Source organism: Homalodisca vitripennis, chromosome 4 (assembly GCF_021130785.1).
Source record: "Homalodisca vitripennis isolate AUS2020 chromosome 4, UT_GWSS_2.1, whole genome shotgun sequence".
Lineage (NCBI taxonomy): Eukaryota > Metazoa > Arthropoda > Insecta > Hemiptera > Cicadellidae > Homalodisca > Homalodisca vitripennis.
The window spans coordinates 41,224,118-41,246,246 of NC_060210.1; the positions used below are offsets into that span (position 1 = coordinate 41,224,118).

The 22,129-nt window shown below is 34.2% G+C and overlaps 1 protein-coding gene and 1 long non-coding RNA gene across 11 annotated transcripts in view; one reads left to right on the forward strand and one right to left on the reverse strand.

The window, feature by feature from the left end:
• LOC124359192 (translation initiation factor IF-2) overlaps positions 1-22,129 on the forward strand; it is a 102,651-nt gene that overhangs the window by 67,875 nt on the left and 12,647 nt on the right. For 9 of the 10 annotated variants that reach the window (XM_046811732.1, XM_046811733.1, XM_046811729.1 and 6 more), the window contains 4 exons: positions 16,339-16,456; positions 17,905-18,078; positions 18,204-18,295; positions 20,128-20,287. In XM_046811732.1, the coding sequence (XP_046667688.1) occupies positions 16,339-16,456; positions 17,905-18,078; positions 18,204-18,295; positions 20,128-20,287 (544 nt within the window). Of the gene's footprint in view, positions 1-12,218; positions 12,359-16,338; positions 16,457-17,904; positions 18,079-18,203; positions 18,296-20,127; positions 20,288-22,129 lie in introns of those variants that run through there. The other variant, XM_046811739.1, reaches the window with a different exon arrangement.
• LOC124359193 lies at positions 370-21,757 on the reverse strand. The gene is made up of 4 exons (XR_006922126.1): positions 21,391-21,757; positions 16,278-16,506; positions 11,153-11,248; positions 370-1,886 (listed from the first exon to the last, which is right to left on the reverse strand). It is a non-coding gene; the product is annotated as an uncharacterized LOC124359193 (long non-coding RNA).

Consider the following 22,129-nt stretch of genomic DNA (forward strand, 5'->3'; position numbering starts at 1 on the left):
ATGTGAATATTGAACTTAGCTCCAGTTCAACTTCCCCTTAGTACAGCGTCTGGAATTTTACACTGTCACAGACTTGATTCCAGGAAGAAACGAACTCTTTACATTGAAGCTATTCACATTCACACTCATGTTGATTCAACCCTTCCCCCATGAATCAATGAGAATATCTCTTCGCCTAGATTATACTATATTTTGTAGTATAAGTGCCTCTGATGTCGAAACGATGTAAATAATTGATTTTATCTTCCTAGTCGCCGACTATTTTTGTATCTCTTCAAACGAACAAGTCTATGACAGTACCGTTCACAAGATATATAAGATTAGATATGGTTAAAGAGAAAAAATGAAGGGGAAATAAAGCTGAGATGGTTCAGTTCCAAAGTTTTATTTTCAAAGTCAGGCAGATATTAAAGTGTGAGATTACATTACTTAGGCAGAGAATAGCTGGATTCTTTGGTGGGAGGACGAGAAGTTAGGGAGAACCGGGAAATGATTTTTGAGTGAATTAATCCACGGGATGAGCCAACTTAAGGATAAAAGACCCCGACAGTTCCAAAATGCATAGGCCCTGGCCCTATTATCCATTAATTGAGAGCTTAGACATTAAGAGAAACTTTTAAAATAATTCGTAAAATATAGCAAAATATAAGGTACTAGTCGGTGATGCGTTCACCGGCTCTGTATTTAGATTTACTTCAAATTTCCAAATGTGTACAGTACTACAGCTGATGATATGGTGCTTTTACCCCTTACTTTATTATATAACCTTTTTGAAGGCTTACATAGTGTATTTTTACCAGGATACCTAAGAAATCATCCAACAAACACTCGCCACGCATGTTCACTACTTAAATATCCTAAACCGTATACTATTTCATTCACATAAATAAAGGAATCCCTCTTTTTGGTTTATTCCACGAATATAATGATTCATTAGTATATAGAAAATGTCATGTTATTGTTTACTATTCACAGTATTGAGATTGTTAAATAAAAAAACTTATAGATTCTTCTAAATTATGATTAGGTTTATACACTAAATACAAATGCATCATATTTAGTAACACTTTTAAAATATATAATTAGTATAACTTATAAGTTGATTTATTTAAACTGTTACAGTTTCATTGGTACTTGGGTAATAAAAATGGTCTCAGTTTTCAGCAATAATAGCAATCTATGGTAAAACAATGAAATTTAAATTTAATTAAATGTGCTATCCATAAAACGGATGTTAAACACCTGGTAAACATAAATGTATATTAATATGACTGTTAATAAATCAGTGAAATGAAAGAAGAAGAAATTAACTGTAGCACCGTCATTTTTAACATTCATCATTAAATATAACCATTAAAAAACACACTTAAACCTATATCTATTATACATTCTTGACATTTGATGGTCACAAAATAAATAATAGATTACATGTAATCAGTAAAAATCGCCACGTACATTTGGAACTTGACGCATCATTTTATGAACTATTTTGACAGTTTGGTAAATTAAACACAGCATTTTTTATAATCAAGCATTATGGATCTGAATAGATACTATACAAATGAATTAAATTATATTTTATATTTGTCACAGCGTGTGTCTAGGATTACAGTAATTTAATTTCAATACTTAAAACAAGTATTGTAGTAAAATTAATATCATAATTCAATAAAAGGCCAATGATGTTGTTATAGCGATATTTCGACATTTACATAAAATAGAGAAACATGTAGAATTTAACAGCTCTCCACTGAGATGTTACATGCATTGCCAGCTCAGTCCGCTTGTTTATCGCTGCTCTACTTATGGCGGCCATCTGCATAAACACCAGACAACATCCACACAGTCTAGCAGACACTGCGACGACCTTGAGCTTGCTGAAACATCTGAGACATGGTACAGACTTGGGTTTGGCAGGCTATTAATATATTGGGTATCGGGAACACAAGTGACATTTTCACTAAAATACGAACACTATTCAAGTTGACCTTGAGCTTGCAGAATCATCTGAGACATGGTACAGACTTGGGTTTGGCAGGCTATTAATATATTGAGTATCGGGAACACAAGTGACATTTTCACTAAAATACGAACACTATTCAAGTTGACCTTGAGCTTGCAGAATCATCTGAGACATGGTACAGACTTGGGTTTGGCAGGCTATTAATATATTGGGTATCGGGAACACAAGTGACATTTTCACTAAAATACGAACACTATTCAAGTTGAACTTGATCTTGCAGAATCATCTGAGACATGGTACAGACTTGGGTTTGGCAGGCTATTAATATATTGAGTATCGGGAACACAAGTGACATTTTCACTAAAATACGAACACTATTCAAGTTGACCTTGAGCTTGCAGAAACACCTGAGACATGTTACATACAGAAATAAAATTGGCATTCTGCTGATACTAAAGGAAACTTCTGATATAAGGATAGGTTTTCCACTAAAGTAAACTTAAATTTCGAAGTTTAATGTTATTTGCGTTTATTAAAATGTTTTTAATTCAAACATTGCTGTTTTTACTTAAGATCCGATTGTAGTTAAAAAAACCCTTGAATTTGGCCCTCTAGGAACAACCCACCTAATACTTAGAAATACTACCAATAATACTTTTTAAGGTATGTGACATGAAATATTAAAATATCCTACTAAGCAGAAAATTGTATAAAAGTAAAAACAAACATTCTATGCATACTAAATATGGATTAGCCTAACTTTAGTGCAATCCAGTAACATAAAATAGATTATCGGGGTCTTATGACTCCTGTTAAACAAACATCTTCAAGTTTTATTTTAGAAAATTCCTTCTTTGACAAATTTTCTAAATCACTCACTGCCTTTCCTACTTTTTGAACTTGGTCCAAATTCATCTGCTTCATAGCTGCAAGTATGTAGGCTCCTACTTTTAATCACTTTACGCATGCTGGAGTAGCCCTAATTGAATGATAGCACAGCAGCATAAATTTCAACGTTGGTAATATAAATGTTTTGTATGTGAGGCATATTCAAAGCCAACTTTGGTTCGTAAAGAAACATAAACAAATAAATGATGAAATAAAGGACAGCTGTTTTCATTGTATTCAAGTCAACACAGTAAACCAAAGTTATATACCTATACAGAATAATGATTACTATACAAAATTATTTTTTAAACATATCTCGTATGTTCAGGCATGATTTTCTCACATCAAAAGTTTTTTGCAGGTTTACCATAGTCATATACGTCATTAGAAAGAGTTCTACAGTATAATAATCAACACAAAACTCAATATAAAAAAATTCGTTTTACCTTTTGGACTCCCCTTACTTAATCCCTATCAGCTCAGATAATAATGTGCATATGGCTACGCTAGGCCGTTACGAGTTTAAACATTAAGTAATTAGGTAGTTTAAGATGTATAATATTATAGCATATGACTCGTAAGAAAAAGACAAATCTAAGTAAATAATAGTTCAGACCTTTAAATTTGTGACTTTCAGCCTCTTTACCTAGTTGTCTGACGCTGATAAGAGTTGTCTCCAGTGTAAAGCATTCGTTTCTTCCTGGAATCAAGTCTGTGACAGTGTCAGATTCCAGACGCTGTACTAAGTGAAAGGTGAACTGGAGCTAAGTTCAAGATTCACACTGAATCAACCCTTCCCACCATAACTACGTCATGTACGAAAACTCGGTTATTCCATCGTGCTTAGAGATCGTATCTAAAACATCGTTCTGCACTCAAATGTACGTTTGATGAGATAATTAGATAATCTCTTCAAGCAGATAATACTGCAATGTGTTGTCTAGGTATCTCTGATAAAGAAACGATGTAAAGAGTTCATTTTGATCTTCTTCGTCGACACCTTTATTTATTTTCGTGTCCCTATGTTGGTTTGAAGCAGGGAGGAATGAATACTTTTTCCCCTTCCCTGGTGTTAAATGTGTCAAGCTAAAAAATATGATCTTCAAAACAAAATATAATTACATATTTAAACCCCTGTAATACCTACCCATTTCGACCTCCACAATAACTATCGCGGCTGACGTTCGATTTCTTGTTTAGAGAAAAGTCCTTTGGTACTACACCATATTGTGGTTTGAAAAGTATGATATTTAGTCACAGGGAAAGAATGTCACGTATAGGTCAAAAATACAGTTGTAATACTTTATTGGCAAGCTGATTATCATAGAATAAGGACCAAACAAAGAACTTGTATTACTAGGTTATAAAGAACTAGTTATGTGGTTCGTACAACATGTGTAAAATTTATCTTTGACAGGTATTTAGTCTTTCGATGACATGTTTCTTTGGTTATTTAAACATAAATGTGTGATATAAACAAACACATACGAAATAATGTTCGGACAAAGAATATAATGCCATGCATGTAAGAGGCGAAGTTTGAGTCCAGCGGGAACGAATATGTTTTTTTTTTACTTAATCTTTAATTATATTAAACTAGGCTATTTTCAAACATAGAAATCTTATCAATGCATATAAAAGTTACTTGTAGATAAAATGATTGATATTTCTCATTTATGATGTTATGTGTCAAGGTCATACCCATTTAAATTAAATGTTAAGTAAAGTAAACAGGAATATCAAATTAAATAGTTTTATTTTAAATAGTATTTATTAGTTTTAAGTCCAATGACGTAATCTATCCAGCTAGTCTGGTCAAAGATACAGTATTCAAGTAAGAATCGGCGTTGCGTTGTGTTATTTTGTAACACGAATAATGAGTTCCTTTTCTACTGATAACAAAATAAGTGCTTGATATTCGTGAAGATATTGAAGAAATATGTCAGGGGAGCATCTGATGCACATTATGGTTGATCATTGATATTTTGACCAATAGAAGCATGGTTTGAGATGAAGACGGCGAAGCCTTTATACGAGTAGGAGCGCTAATACAAGACCCAGGCGCTGAGCTATTATAGGTTTGATAAAAAAACGACGATTGTGAAGCTGAATTTGGTTAGAATTAAGAAGAGCTATTAATTTCTAAAGGGTATGTAAGTGCAATATTTAGATTAATCCTAATAAACATTGGGTTGATAATTGTGCTCTTGGGGAGATTTTAATAAGCGGCCTACATTCTTTATTCGGTTGTTTTTATAGAATGGTTTGATTGTTTTTATCTGAATGAATAATTCGATATTACAATTTATTTAACAAAACATATGATTCCTATTTATTAGTTACAGTCATTTGTCATGTAAACCATGTAAACAAACAGCAAGAAGTAATTAATTTGTTGAGAATTTGAAAATGACGATGAATATGAGGAAATTATGTAGATCAATCTCAAGATATAGCCCATACGTAGGTTTGGATATTGCCTTCACAGAAGCGGTTGCTCAGCGCTATCCGCGCAATCTATAAATATTGTAACGTATTTCTGATGTGTAAGTTTAGGCCATAGTTGGATTTGTTATTTTGTAATGTTATTGTTACGTACCATCGAAAAGTTGGATAGTAACAATCGAATAACGAGTGTAGGCCGCTTATTAAAATCTCTCAAAGAGCACAATTAGCAACCCAATGTTTATTAGGGTTAATCTAAATATGCACTAATCCATTTAATTTAAGAGGAAGCCAAGAGCCTACACAAATTACGGATCCAGATCCTAGGTGATCGAAAGCCAACCCAAAATCTTTCAAGAAGCAATGTTAAGGAATATATATCTTGTGAAGACCATGATGCTATGCTGGATTCCGGACACAGAGAAGTAAAGGGATCTTACTTAGACTGAGAACCTAGTGAAATTTATCCTTACAGGGGCACGCGTGAAGAACATATTCGTTACAAAGAGGTTTGCACGGACAGTTGATTACATATACCCACAATAGGCTATGGTATAGTCTAATATACGTGGAATATTTGTTATTAGACCAGCAGACTAAGCAATTTCGAATACAAATCGACATCCCTGGTACTTCAAAGGTTATATCAATAGCTGGGTGGGCAACTGTCATATTAACGATCAAGAGAATTGTAGTATATAAAAAAGTTACTAAGGAGTGTGTTAATTCATAGCATTATTTTGGACAACGATGCGATGATTTTCTTATGCTTTATTAATATTCAATGTAATATTCAAAACATTGTACAAATTTTTCAAATTATTAATGAATTCGGCTCATTATTACAGACTTAAAACTGTTGAAGATCTCGGTCAATTTAAAAGGTAATTGTACATATGTAATTTAGAAAATTAATATAAAATAGTTAACTGCTGTCTTCTCATATAATTTAATTATGGGAAATATTTGAAAAAACTCAAGAAAGTTACTACAGCATGACAGTAACTAATAGTAAAATTCTGTCTGGTATGTAAATATACCAAAACGGTCGTTGACTTTTGACATTTTGGCCATTTTCTTGACAGGTGAATTTATTTCTGCATTGTTCCGCGAGACGGTTCTGCGGGGTCTATAAGCGTCTACGGGTGGTTGCATTGTTTGATTTGATGATAAGGTTACAATGGTGGCGGTTGGCCTAAGGCCAGAGTGAGCTACTGAAATAGACTCCGGCCAGTCCAGGTCCAAGGTTTGGCTCTGGAGTCAGTCACCCTCGAGACACCGGACACTATGGCATAGGCATGCACTTCCGCACTAGAGTGAGTAAATTCCCAGTGAGTCGATCTCAAGAGTGTCTTCACACAAGCTTGTCTAACTGTTGTCTTGTCAAGATACTAGAGCGCAATAACGTATTGATCTTCACAGATCTTGAATACAGGATAATGTTCCTGAAAAGATTTTGGATCTCTTTATAATTTAATAACTAACAATTTCGTTTAAGATTCATATAAATGACAAGTAAAATCGATGGGTTCAGAGCTAAAAGTGTAATGATCATTAATTTTTGACACACCTTTACTTTGCTTGATTTAAACTACTTGTTTATTAATGCCCAATAAGCGAGAGATTAATTTTAAATTATTTTTAAAATACTGTGAGTTATTTTAATATAAATTCAAAATGAGTCGGTAATAAAAGAGTTTTAAATAATCTTAAAATTATTTTGAAATCTAATTTTATTAATGATGTATTATTTTAAAATTATCCAAAATCATTGCAATAGTATTGTTGATAATGTGTTACAAACTTTCAAAACATTATTTAATACATTTTTAAATCATTTTAATTTATTATTTTTGATGATTTACAATCTTTTAAAATAAGTTTATTCATATTATTCCAATACCATAATTTACAAGACTGAAGTAAAGTTATAAAATTGTGTAAATGATTTAAACATATTTATGAGTTTATTTTAGTACAAGCTTCAAATAAGTTACGGTAGTGAAAAAAAGAACTTAAAGTTCAAAAGTAGTAAGATATTCTTTTAAATTATGTTTTTTTTTTTCATGTTAAAAATATTTCAACTTATTAACAACCTTAAATCACATTCAGTTGAGTATAACGTCATTTTTTTTTAAATTTCGCCATAAGCTACTTTTTATTCATCTTTATATTTTTATTTATCGTTGTATTAACCAATTTTAGTATTAAATCTAATTTTACTATTACTTGCCAGGTATTTTATCTATATATATATATATATATATATATATATATATATATATATATATATATATATATACACACATTTATATATATATATATACACATTTATATATACTGTATATATATACACACATTTATATATATATATATATATATATATATATATATATATATATATATAAAAATCTTGAGTCACGATGTATGTTGCCAATAAACTCCAAAACGACTGAACCAATTTCAATCAAATTTCACATGTATCCGTAATTTAGTCTAACTTAGAAGATAGGATAGTTATTATCTGAATTATTCGCTTATGTCGTGAATATAAACGAATAAAATGAAGAAAAGTTTTCAAAGCGCCTGCACATTATAACCTGCAATTACGAGATAGATACGTATATTAAACAGTGAAACACTATTTGAAGGCGCTAAGTTATGATGTATAATTGTCTAAACTAAATTTTTGGTTGAACTTAAAGGTTGAGTGGTAGACCACTTTGTAATAAAATACATTATGCATGTACAATACATTTTTGACATATTTTCTTGATCGTGACATCAAGGTAAAATCTACATCGGGGTTGGAAATATAATTTACTTCAACCAGAAATGCTCATACGCGGGCAAAACTTACGAAAAGCGTGCGAAGCCGCGGGAAACAGCTAGTATATATATATATATAAATGTGAATGTTTGTTTGTATGTTCCGTTATAACTCTGGAACCAATGCACGAAACATCGTGAAATTTTGTACAGTGATTCTACACGTTCCTGGAAGTAACATAGGCATACTTTTAGAGATTTTAATAGTTTATTTCATTAATTTTTTAATTATAAATTGTTGTTGATGTTGGTGTGTTTTATATTGGATCCGACAGACTGCGCTACGACACGTAATACAAAGCGAACTGATACTTAACAGCTGATAATACTTTCAGCTGAAGTTCATCAAAGAGACAGATACATTTGTTTACATTTAAAATTTAAAACATTTTTATTGTAAAGTGCTTGATCAGTAGCGTTTTTAAATTCAGATTGCATCAATGATCAATAAACTATTTAATTCAAAGAAAATACTATTAAACGCTATTATGAAAACCTCATTATACAAATCCGTGAATGTTTGCACATAAGGTAATCGAATTTGGTTACATCGAAGGTAAATTAAAAGAGCCGAAAGAAGACACTTTATGATCGAAACTTGGTTTCTTTGATACATTTTCTTGAAGGCACACTCCTAAAATAATACTGGAAATATCTTAGACAGAAAATTAATTTTAACAGACCGAATGTGATTTTCTTTATAACCTAATTAGTTTACCGAGATTCATCCGTATACAGTAACTGTTCTGAATAACTTATCAACACCTAGCAAAAACCACAAAAGATAGAGGCAGGAATATGATACATACCTTCATAATGCGCCCAAGAGACTCACGAAGGAACGACTGTCAATTATCTCAGCAATGTTTAGAATGTGATATAAAAAGAAGTGAATATAGTGTACTGTTTTCAACGGGAAATTGCGTGCGAAGTCGCAGGAAACAGCTAGTTATTAATAAAATAAAAAGGATGGTTAATAGTAAAAATCATGTACGTTCAAAACAGTCACTTTAATTTAAGTTGCATAAAACATAGTTGTAATAATAGTTTATAAATAATAATGTTGGGACGCTAAGTCAAGTCAGTAGGGTCAGTTAAAATGTTTTAAACGGCCTATTAAGCTCTGAAAGCCTAAAGGCGCTTTTTCATTACTCGTTCACCCTCTGCTGCACTATCTCTTACTACTTGGGCCCGGGTTTTCTCTTTTAGTCGTCCGTTAGGGAAGAAGTACACAGTCAACATGTGTCTGCTATGCTGATGGTCTAAACAGGGCAGGTACATATTCTGTTATTTGCTCTTTCAAAATGTAGTTTTAGGTAAGTGCTCGCTAGTGAAAAGAGGCTCGAACTTATTGTATTGATAGTTTTCAAACAGGAACCCCTTCCCTGTTTCGAGAATGTGGATCAAAGCTGTTCTGAGGAGTGGATGAGCGAGACAACAACTTAATAGTTACTGTCCGTTCTTTCATCATAACTATCTTCACCACTGATGGATGTCTACAAGGTCCGGTCAAGCACAATTTTATCAAGCGGCTTCTATATTTTCCTCAGCTCTCGAAAATTTTAATTACCACTGTCACTGATACTGAACTCATTTTAGAATAACTTGAGACAGAATTGTAAAAGTTTATTATGTAAATGAAAAAGATAAAATGTGAATATAAAAAAATGTAAAGATAGTTTTAACCTGTTTTGAAATTGATGTGAAGTAAAATACAACTTCAAATATATATTTTTAGTGAGAGACTCGAGTTCTGCCTGATGATGGCATCTTCGATGTCGAAAGGCCTCGTGATAAAATACACAAATTATTGGATAATTGTGAGTTTTTCTTTAGTAAAATAATAGAAAATTTATATTCCAATAAGAAGAGCTCCTCCTCCTTCATTGCGATGTTGTACGTGTTAGCGAGAATGCTGGAGGATTATTGTAATCGGGTCTGTAACCGTCATGTGGGCGGAAGACAGTAACTAGACTGACCGTTACTATTATTGGGGGTCTGCCAAATGTACAGTATTCTCCCGAGACCGTCGCGCTCATACCGTCTGTTTTAATATTACGCTATGTAATAATATTTCACTGTGGTTATTTAAAGAAACTCAATTGTCCATAAAATTAAAGGAACAATTTGTTCTTCACACAACGCTGCTCTAGGATGGGAAGGGCTGATTCAGCGCGAATGTTGAGTTGGGTTCCAGTTCGCTGTCTCACCAGGCGCACAACTGCGGTGATGTTAACTGACAAGATCCGTGCTTTGTGAGATAGCGAGAATACCTCTTCACCTAGATTGCACTACTTTTTGTACTCTGGGTATCTCTGACGTCGAAACGATACGGGGAGTTCGTTTTGAGGTCCTTCGTTCTTCGTCGCCGACTATTTTTGGTTCCCTTCAGACGAACATGCCTCCAGATTTCTGGAGTCAAGTCTGCGACAGCCTCAGATTTCGGATGCTGCACGTTATAGGAAGATAAACTGGAGCCAAACTCAACATTGGCAATTTGTACTTGACCAAATTTTTGCCTCTTTATGCCACAGATAATAGATAAAAAAAAACAAGGAAAACTAAGTACCAGAGTCAATATAAACACCATTAGCATAGATTTTGTGGAAACCAAATATTGCCCTAAAATGTAATGATGTTTTTGAAATCAAAAATAATCTTCCGAAAATAGCAAGTATCTAAAAGTATATTGTCATGGAATTTATAACCCATACTTACTTGGGAATTATCATCATGTTAAAATAATAAGATTCATCAAGTTAGAAAGAAACTTATTTAAAATACTTTACATGTAGTTTTATTTAATCGAAGTATGTCTACAAATAGTCTCCAGGCTGTATATTAATGCACTAAACATATTAGTGATCAACGTATGACCTGTATTGTATAAACGCTTTAGTAGACCTTTTTAGTCTAACTGTTGATAGCGGTAAATTAGAAAGCTGTGATTGTACATAGTTGTACTACTCCATTTTTAGCCGATATAATAACCGGATAGTATGTTTTCCTTACTATTAGTTTGTTTACCTCTATCCATCCGCGTCGTCAACATCAAAACTTCGGGGGAGACGAATGAGGGGGAGTCTGGGAGAATTTCCCCCAGAACATGTGGAGATCTTTCCCCTGAAAAGTCTTGAAACATTGTGACCTTGAAATGACGTTTAAACTCTAATTTAAATCCAAATCTTACATTTCTAGAAGCAGGTTTTTCTTTGAAACAAGTTGGTTTTGGTTATGTCTAAAAATGCAATTGGAAACTTAAACAAATATCTATACACGCATTCTGTGTAATTTATGTACTTTTAAAAATATTAGTATTTCTTTTCAATTTCTTATAAAATTTATGGAGGGAACAAATATTGGGGGGGACGCGTCCCACATGTCCCCTATGGCGGCGACGCCCGTGCCTCTATCTTGAACTTATTTTTCTGAAGATAGGATTTAGTATTTTAATTAGATTCTTATATAAAGCTCCTAAATAAATTATTTTTGGAAATCGACGCCAAAAATGTGCAACATCTTGTAGTTTAGTTTTCCTCGGAAAGAAGTTAAATACTGTCCCCAAATTTAACACATCCTCCCTGACCTAAAGTTATATATCCTCACTATATAAAGTTTGAACAAGACTAGTGCCTCAGTGAAGGTGTGAACGACGTGTAATATAACTAGAGGTGTACCATCATTTAAAAAAGCTATTCCCTTGAGTAATCTAGTGTTTCTCTCTTTTATTTTCGACTCGGTGGGTAGCTGTTTTGTGACAGAAAAATGAGCTTTTTCATCGATTCAGAAATAATGAATAATCTAATTATTGAAGCCGTTGTTTTCCTACGTTCTAAGATATTTATATGCACTGTCTTGTCTTGAGAACAAATGACACTACTCGCTTTGACTCTCCGCCTTCTAATCTCGGTGTCCGACTGACAAGCGAGACCATTAATAGTCACATGTTGGCATATGCTCGCGTTTCTGAATCAGTGGTTACAAAATCCTGTCGGATTTATCAAAGACGCCGCACACTCAGCTGGCAGTGGCTGTGGGGCCGAGTTTTTCGCGTAACAATGTTTATTAACTCCCGGATTGTTTATTTTCGGCGTAAACAGTGCGACCGCTCAAAATATTCGCGTTATGGTCTGGCGGGGGGCCAGAGGGTCTGGAAGTCCAGCCCGGGCAGTCTCGGGCCGCTGCCGTTCCGCGTGTGTAGACCGGCGCGCAGGCGATATGTCCTACGGCGAGGTAAGTTACCTGCACACACACACACAACGCATATTAGCTCCCCCGCACTTACAGCCAACTTTTCAATCTGAAGCTATAACTAAAATAACGATAAAAGTAAGTGACTATATCACTGTTTCTTTGGACATTGAACAACCAACCAATATAAGAATAACGAAACATAACCTCACTTTACCACTCCTACACTTTTTGCCAATGTCAAAACATATATAAATCCACTGATCTGTTACATCTGTATAACCAACAGGGCCGTATTGAGCTTTGGCGGGCCACGGAAAATATATTAAGTCGGGTCCTGCCACAGTGATTTTGGAATTTAGTCCGTCGACACGGTCAAATTGACGTGTGGCCAGGCCCGGCCTGGGCCCGGTAAAATTGCCCGAAAACCCCAGTGTGAGTACAGGCCTGATCACCGATCTTTAAACAAATAGAATTGCAGCGCTCAAATATAATATTAATAAAATTATAGTTTATATCAAATAGACAAACACTTTTCTTAACATAGAGCAGAGTACATTACTTTTAAATGTTTGCCATGATGACTACATCTTTACAACTAACTACTCCTGCCCCCGCTCTATCTCTCTGGCTTTGAACGCTGGAACTTGGCACAGATATTTAAGTTATAACCAGCTAGACTCAAAATGTTCCAAATATACCAATCTTTTCCTTTTAAAAGTAAAGAGTTTACTATTAATTGGAGGCACGTAATATTATTTTGTATGGACTTTAATTAACACGAATTTAATTATTTTTATATTGTGATTATACCTAAGGATATGTATAACATTATGCACCTAATTTTTTTCTAACTGGTATTTATGCATTATAATGAACCCACTTAATTTGAAGTTTTGCAGGAGGTAACATAATATACTGAAAAAATGTAACATGTTTTATGAGACAACTTACAAATCTTGACCTTTCGAAAGACTTTCAGAAGCAACAACGTCGCCTAGCAGCCTTGGTTTTTTGTAGATACAAAATTTACAGGAACTTATGGTTAGGTTAGTTTCGTTCATTCATAAAATTGATGGAAGTTATAGTTGTTTGTTTAGGTGTATTTAGTACCCAAAAGTGGGTATGATCACGAATGTATCCCACAATATGTGTGGCCTGGGAAAATGTTGAGAGATCTAATAACTGTATTGTAATAAATATTTGTTGAACAAACGTAATCATAATCAACATTAATATTATATATTAGCCAAACCTAACCTAACGTAACTTCCTACTAATCCCGTATATTCATACAACCGAGTATGTATCGTGAGTAGCCTATACTGCATAAATACCATCTAACTTAAACGTTATTTTTCAAGGCCAGTCTCTGTTACAATAGTAACCGCGTCACCGCACACAGACATAACCTATAACGTAACCGTGGTTTGTCTGACTTAGTGTAGTATCCAGTGCCACTTACAGAGCCACAATAATAAACATGAGTAACCAACCACTAACCATCACATAGCCACAACCTTTGTTTTGTTGATCTTAAACTTTATATTTTAAAGACATTTAAAGAGCTATAATATAAACGTGTCACGCTTAACACTCATAACCTATAACGTAACCGTGGTTTGTCTGACTTAGTGTAGTATCCAGTGACACTTACAGAGCCACAATAATAAACATGAGTAACCAACCACTAACCATCACATAGCCACAACCTTTGTTTTGTTGATCTTAAACTTTATATTTTAGGGACACTTAAAGAGCTATAATATAAACGTGTCACGCTTAACACTCATAACCTATAACGTAACCGTGGTTTGTCTGACTTAGTGTAGTATCCAGTGACACTTACAGAGCCATAATAATAAACATGAGTAACCAACCACTAACCATCACATAGCCACAACCTTTGTTTTGTTGATCTTAAACTTTATATTTTAGGGACACTTAAAGAGCTATAATATGAACGTGTCACGCTTAACACTCATAACCTATAACGTAACCGTGGTTTGTCTGACTTAAGTGTAGTATCCAGTGACACTTACAGAGCCACAATAATAAACATGAGTAACCAACCACTAACCATCACATAGCCACAACCTTTGTTTTGTTGATCTTAAACTTTATATTTTAGGGACACTTAAAGAGCTATAATATGAACGTGTCACGCTTAACACTCATAACCTATAACGTAACCGTGGTTTTGTCTGACTTAGTGTTGTATCCAGTGACACTTACAGAGCCACAATAATAAACATGAGTAACCAACCACTAACCATCACATAGCCACAACCTTTGTTTTGTCCATCTTAAACTTTATATTTTAGGGACACTTAAACAGCTATAATATAAACATGTCACGCTTAACACTCATAACCTATAACGTAACCGTGTTTTGTCTGACTGAGTTTAGTATCCAGTGACACTTACAGAGCCACAATAATAAAAATGAGTAACCAACCACTAACCATCACATAGCCACAACCTCTGTTTTGTCAATCTTAATCTTTATATTTTAGGGACACTTAAAAAGCTATAATGTAAAAGTGTCACGCTTAACACTCATAACCTATAACGTAACCGTGTTTTGTCTAACTTAAACTTTATTATTCTTTGTCAAGCTAGATAGAGTTGTGCTAATAATAAATTTGCTTTAGAGGATGTTATTTTTTTTTCGAAATAAAATTGTATTTATTAGCGTTACGTGTTGAAACTTGTACATATATGGTAAGCAAATTAAACAATCCATTTGATCAAAAAATAGTTTTTGTTTTATTGGCTAGCCCAAGTAGGTTAGAGGCAGCCCGTATGTTGACACGCAACATAGTGTTTGTGATTCCTGACTTAGGCGTGCCACAACGCTTTGGTATGATTTGTTTATTTTAACCTAGTTTGTAATTATGTTAGGTTAGTTATTTACCTGAAGAAGAGATCATATTGCAGATCTCGAAACGTAGTGTTACTGATTTTTTGTTTCACTGAACGATAGTAAATGTCCGGAAGAATCCTGTTTCCTTCACAATCTTTCCATCGTCAAAAATAAACTTCAAACAAACAACTATTATTATTATTTAAATAATTCAGTATTACTGACATATAACTGAAAGATCGTTCTCAATATTGAAACAGGCCAAGTACTTTTTAAGGAACAAAATGGGGAATGAGAAGTTAACTGCACTTGCTTTACTTTCTGCCCACTGCGGAAAAATATCAGTCGTCTTGATCTCCCCCCCACAATTTTTTAATGGGTAAGTTATTGACGTAGACTTGACATCGTTTGAAAAAAAACGAAGATCGCTGTGTAATAAGCACTGAAGTGATAAATGTGAATTTTGTGAATTTGAAATACATCTAACTATAAGGCTTCCATAGTTCGTTTGTTAATTATTTGTTTAAAAAGAGCTGATTGCTGAACACTCGGGTTGCTCAGGCAGGTATTCTCAATTTAATAACCAACTTAATATCACCTTATTTCTTTGTGATTATGGTGGTATACATTCTTCAATTGAATACATAAGCTTGTTAGAGTTAAAGAAAGTAAATTACGGTCCTTTACTGCAAAGATTTTTTCGTGCAAAATCCAATGAAGGTTCAGACTGGATTGAGTTTCCCGTGAGCACCGAACACAATTGCTTTCATGAACTGGAAACGCCAGTCTACCATCGAATATACTACGCACAACAGGTATACTTGTATTACTATATCGTGCTTGTCAGCGTGTACTACGGCTTGTAATATAAATGTTTGGGTTCCCCAGTTCCCTCCACACTGTACGCTAGTATGCTTGGAGGCCATCTTTCCCAAGTGATTCTGCAAAGATCCCAAAACTTTAACCAATTACTTTTTTCTTTATCATTTATGGATCCTTCTCATTCGTGAGTAAATTAAATATAAGTAAGTTATAGCCGATAATAAAAAAATACGATAATTAACATTGATTATGTCATGTTGTGGCTTTTTTTACCTTGTACTGTCTCTTTAGGATTCATGTTGACCTCTTCTTAACCTTTGCTGTTTCATTGCAGGACGCGAGTGGGGTGAGGGTGAACGAGCACGATGGCCTCGCACAAAACAAACCCATTGATCTCGAGAAGCTTTTCACCCCCGCCACGGACTCGGGGGAGGTCACCCCCTCCAGGAACAGTAAGTCATATTTCTCACAAAATCTCCTATAAAGTTGATGGCATCTATGCCTGAAACAGATTCTTCAATTATCTTTACAATTTATTTCGGCTGTAGACTAATCTAAATTTTACCAAATTTGAAATCCTTTCGACAGAAAATTTAGGTAAAGATGTCTATTAACTTGGTTTATTTTGGTAATTTTACAATTAAAGTTTATACATGAAAACACGACGTAGTGTTTAGCATTCTGGCATGGTACATTTATTTACTGAATGGATAACCACCACAAACCTAAACGATATCATAAAACATTTAAAGCAAATGTGTATCACTCGGATATCTTATTAGGTTAAAACTAGGATAAGTCAACAGATTCGCTTCTGATTTTTCCTAGGTCTGCCCGTCGGATTGTGACACAGTAAAGAACAAACACAGTAGGGTCACTGGAATTAAGTTAACAGTGCAATCCGACGGCCAGACCCAGAAGCTGCGATTAGCGGAAGATGACATACCACTAGCGAATTCTGATGCCTGATCCTGGTCATACGTAAACTTCAGTGAGGAGTCTGACATTGAACTGTCTTTGGTAACAAAGTTTGGCATTGGTCTATCATAATTTAACAATCCAGGTTTTGCCCGCAACTTTTCTTAACACTAGCAACAACGAGATCTGCAAAAACTAGTTGTTTGCAATCTGATCCTGATTTGAAACAATCTTATCGTAAGGAATTAGGTCTTCTACAGTGGATCTGCACAATCCCAATGTTGGTTTTTTTAATAATGGGGAAATAGGTGAGTGAAGAGCTCAAATTTTATAATTTACAAACAAGCAAAAATTCTGTACTTTCAAAGATTCCCGTAAAATCGTGTATTTTTGTTTTAAAAAAGTAATAATTTTAACTATTTATTCCAGAATTGTAACTGTTTTTACGAAACACAAAATGTAATGTACACTTTAATATATTTTACAATCGGGAGATACTCAACAAAGCTAGTACAGGATTTATGTTCAAAATAATTGATCCATAATTTTTGTTAATTATATTGTTTGCGAATAACGCTAACGAGTAATACTAAATACAATATGTAATGATTAAATCGTAACTAAAAAAGTTAAGGGGCGTAAAGGTCCTTCTAGGGCTAAGTGCAAGGTACTAAACTGACTCATCTGATAAAAAATCGAATAAATAACAACGTAAAAACTCTTATTATTGGTATTATTTTAATTTTAAAAATATATGTATACCTATGTGTTACCACCCCTGGAACCTTATATCAAACCTTAATTGTGGTCATAATTTACGTCCCAATAATGTTTGATCGGCCAAGTCAGCCTTGAATACGTTTAAAGATTTGAAGTTTCAATCAAAAGGCACGTTCAAAGACAATCAGAGTACTGCTCTGTGTAAAACAAATGCTATTTACTTCATTCAGCTACGGTCACTGTAATGGATGTGTTGTGACAGGGAAGATGTACGCCTCCTCCAGTTTCTACGGGCCGCACCACCCTACCATGGAGGAGCAGGTGGATCTGGCACGCCGCATCTCACACTCCCTGAGCGATATCAGTAACCGCCAGAGCAAGGGCCAGTCCATGTACGTCAACCGCAAGAAACGATCTGTCAAGTGGGTACATGAAGGTACGTCTAGCAACGTCTCAGCCAAAACATACTATTAACCTTCTGCAAAGTTTGCTAATCACATTTGTGTAATTATATTTCATATTCTCCAAAACGAGGGAACTCTGGCGACAACTTTGTTTCAGGTGAAGGGAAAGGGCAGTTTCCTCCGATACCATTTGGAGATGACCAACACCACCCTCCTTCTTTCTCAACTCAGTCTTCAACCCATACTGAGGTATAGGCTACTATTTATACCGTATCTCTCAGGAACGTTACGTTGTTACAAACTAGAAGATACTGTGTTCTGTTATTGCATCTTCTCTAATGAGTTTAATTTGAAATTACTGTTTACAAGGACAATCGTTATAGGTTAAGGGGGGACAAATTAATAAACTGCATTTTTTCCATTCCTACTATTAGCTTGCAAACTCTCTGTGTGTGAATTGTCGTAACACAAAAATAAATTGCTTAATGCATTTTTTCCATTCCTACTATTAGCTTGCAAACTCTCTGTGTGTGAATTGTCGTAACACAAAAATAAATTGCTTAATGCATTTTTTCCATTCCTACTATTAGCTTGCAAACTCTCTGTGTGTGAATTGTCGTAACACAAAAATAAATTGCTTAATGCATTTTTTCCATTCCTACTATTAGCTTGCAAACTCTCTGTGTGTGAATTGTCGTAACACAAAAATAAATTGCTTAATGCATTTTTTCCATTCCTACTATTAGCTTGCAAACTCTCTGTGTGTGAATTGTCGTAACACAAAAATAAATTGCTTAATGCATTTTTTCCATTCCTACTATTAGCTTGCAAACTCTCTGTGTGTGAATTGTCGTAACACAAAAATAAATTGCTTAAATTTAACCACTTTTTATTACTGGAGCTGAAATTTTGCATGTAAACTCAAATCCTGTGCATGTTATTTAACAAATTCAGAACGATTGCCTAATTAATTAAATAATTTAATCTATAATTGTTACTTTGGTCTTATAAGTAACCATGAAGAAAATATGAAAATTGCAGGATAAATAAATTTGTAAAAAAAACTGCGAACAATCATATGACATTTTAACATGTGATATATAAGCACATGAAACATACCCCAGTATCATCTGTTGGCGCCTTGGTACATAGATTTTTATTATACATTGCTACAATAGCAAACTTAATGAAAAAAATGGGAATGGATTATCTAGCAAGAGATTTAAAACAAATGTCATCTTTAGACTTAATTTTGCTTGAAACTACATGACTAAATATACACATACATACAAAAGTGAATTTTTTTGTTTTGTGTCAATCACGAAATTCGGCTGAACGTCACTACAGCCTATCACTCAGTAGGATAACAAAATTTCTCTTTGGCCTGCTGGAGAGATGTAACAATTATTTTCTGTAAGTCTGTACATATGACATCTTGAGAATTAAATAAGCTTTAGACTTGAAATTCTTTATGCAAGCTCAGAGAATCCTGTCAGTTGGGGTGGGGTACTCATACCTTGTAAAACTAGAGTGCCTATGGACCAGGATAGAAGTTCATTATATCTCAAACTTATTCAAATTTGACTATCTGTATACAACTTTGGTAAGCTATACCATTTATATAAATGTTATTGAGTAGTAACTTAAAAAAGGAAATTAAAATGCAAGGAATACTATCGCTATCTATTTTGCCACTTATGTGTTGTAACGTGTTATAATATATAATACACTTAATTGTAATTGTTACGGAATTATAGCAAATACATTTAAATATTTACTTTAATATATTATTTCAACACAAATTAGATTACTTTTTTGTAGTCTAAGTGTCTCTCATGTCGAAATGATGCAAAACGATTTCGTTTTGATTTTCTACATCACCGACCTTTTGTTGATCTCTCAGGCAGATGTTGACTCCAGATCCCAGGAGTCGAATATGTGACAACGTCAGGTTTTAGACTCTCCACTAGGCGGAGGGTGAATTCAACGTTCGTATTGATTCAACTTTCTCACTATAGCTGCGTTAATGTGTAGAGTAAGAACTGACTAAACAAAGGTTATATTACTTGTTATCATTTCAGGAAACATCCACCAAAAAGATTCTTAAACTGGTGATGGATCCCAGAGGCCAAGTGCAAGACTTGACGAGTCTCCAGAAGCAAGGGTACAACATTGAGCCTTGCCTTAGCCCCGAGGTCTGTTTTGATTTGGTTCGAGACCTCAATGCCCCTAAGGGCAAAGGTAAATAAACCATTTTCTTTCAAATAAGTTGTAATCTGGAGCCAAGATTCCGGAGGCTGCCGTCAATAGACATAAGAGGGCACTAAGATACAAAATCCTTCGTAATTGCAATATCAATCTAAATGCTCAGTTATATAATTTACACTGTGAGCATCATATACTGAAAATTTTGAAAAAAGACCACTAACAGATCTTTCTGAAAGGGTGCTTAGAAAGATCGTAGTACCAGCAATATTGACACTTTTAATTCATTTAAATTCATTATTCACCCTTGATGGCTACATAAATTACTGACCACGCAATTCTGATGGTAGGTTTTATCCATCCATAAAAAATGAATATGCTGCTTTGGAAAACCCTTGTTGTCGTTTCTGTAAACAACTAACACGTGAGACCAAACGAAACATTGTGCATGACGAGAAGACGTTATTCATCACAACTTTGTATTTCTAAGTTCTACCGTCAAATATTCATTATCCTTTTCTTGGCTACTTTTTCAGCGTGAAAACCGCTCGAACACTTCTCTTGGAATGCCATACAGGGCTTATGGCGTTCCTTTTCAATGCAACATCATTGAATTAAGTCTATTAAGTGAAACGACTTCCGTTTTGTAACATTCCGAATCATGTTTCTAGAAAGTGTACATTAGCTAATCTCAAATAGGTTTCCAGTAAATATTCTGGTTATGTCGAAGCATACACTTATTTTTATCTTTATTAATGTATTTATTAGTGTATAATTTGAGAAAAAAAGCTAATTTTTCTAAGAGAGCGAGAGAGAGAGAGAGAGAGAGAGAGAGAGAGAGAGACACACACACACGAAAATCCTCAACGCGCATTTCAATTGTATTCATGGAGATAGTGGTCTCTCTCAATAAGTGTAATTTTTCTGTTTGAAAGCAGAGCGTATATATTCCATTATCGAATACAATTACTTTGTTGAATATTTACAGTTTGTGTCATGCACCATGCTTTCTACTGTTAAGCACTTAATATTTTATTTTATAATGCCACTCGTACTTGAATTTTAGGTTATGTTTTAAGTTAGGTATTCTTTAACGACCAAAACAGTCTATAAAAGGTTAAATATTCTAGTTTACTTACTTTGATTTACCAGAATTAGAAATCTCGAGGTGATAATTTAATGTGACGTTAGTTCAGTTGTACAAATAGTTGCATCACATTACCTCCCACTTCTATTTCACAAAACAAAGTGTGAAAGCAAAGGAAAGCGTACTTGGCTACGGTTGAAAGTAGTGATCAATTGCGGATCAGATGACCCTTGAGTGATGCCAGGTGATTCATTGGACGGATAAACTTGGTCAAGGTGACTACCTGGCAATCAGTCAGCCGAGTGAGGAGGTAGATCGGTAGATCAATCGAAGCAACGACAACGAACAGTGCAACCGCTGCGCCGTGTGCATTGAATACGACTTTAATAACAGACTTTGAGTAAGTTCATTCATAATAGACCATTTACGTAATCATTTGTAAAGCTTGACTTATTAATTGAAATATTTTGCAAACAAGAACTAATTTCAATTAAAAATCTCAAATTTGCATGAAGGCTAATCAACTAACTCTTTTATATCAATGTTTACTGTATAATTGATTTTTATGAATCCTTCAGGATGTCATAAATTCATTTCATAAAATCCATTATTGCCAATGTATTATTTGAAGGAATATGATTACGAACATTTGCCACTAACGATACGAACGGATATGCTACATACGCGACGTTTCATGGACTGCAGTAGGGCCTATATCTTCTTCAGTTGCCAAATACAACATACAAGAGGATACGTTAAAAATGTACACTAATCAATTATGGCGATAGTAA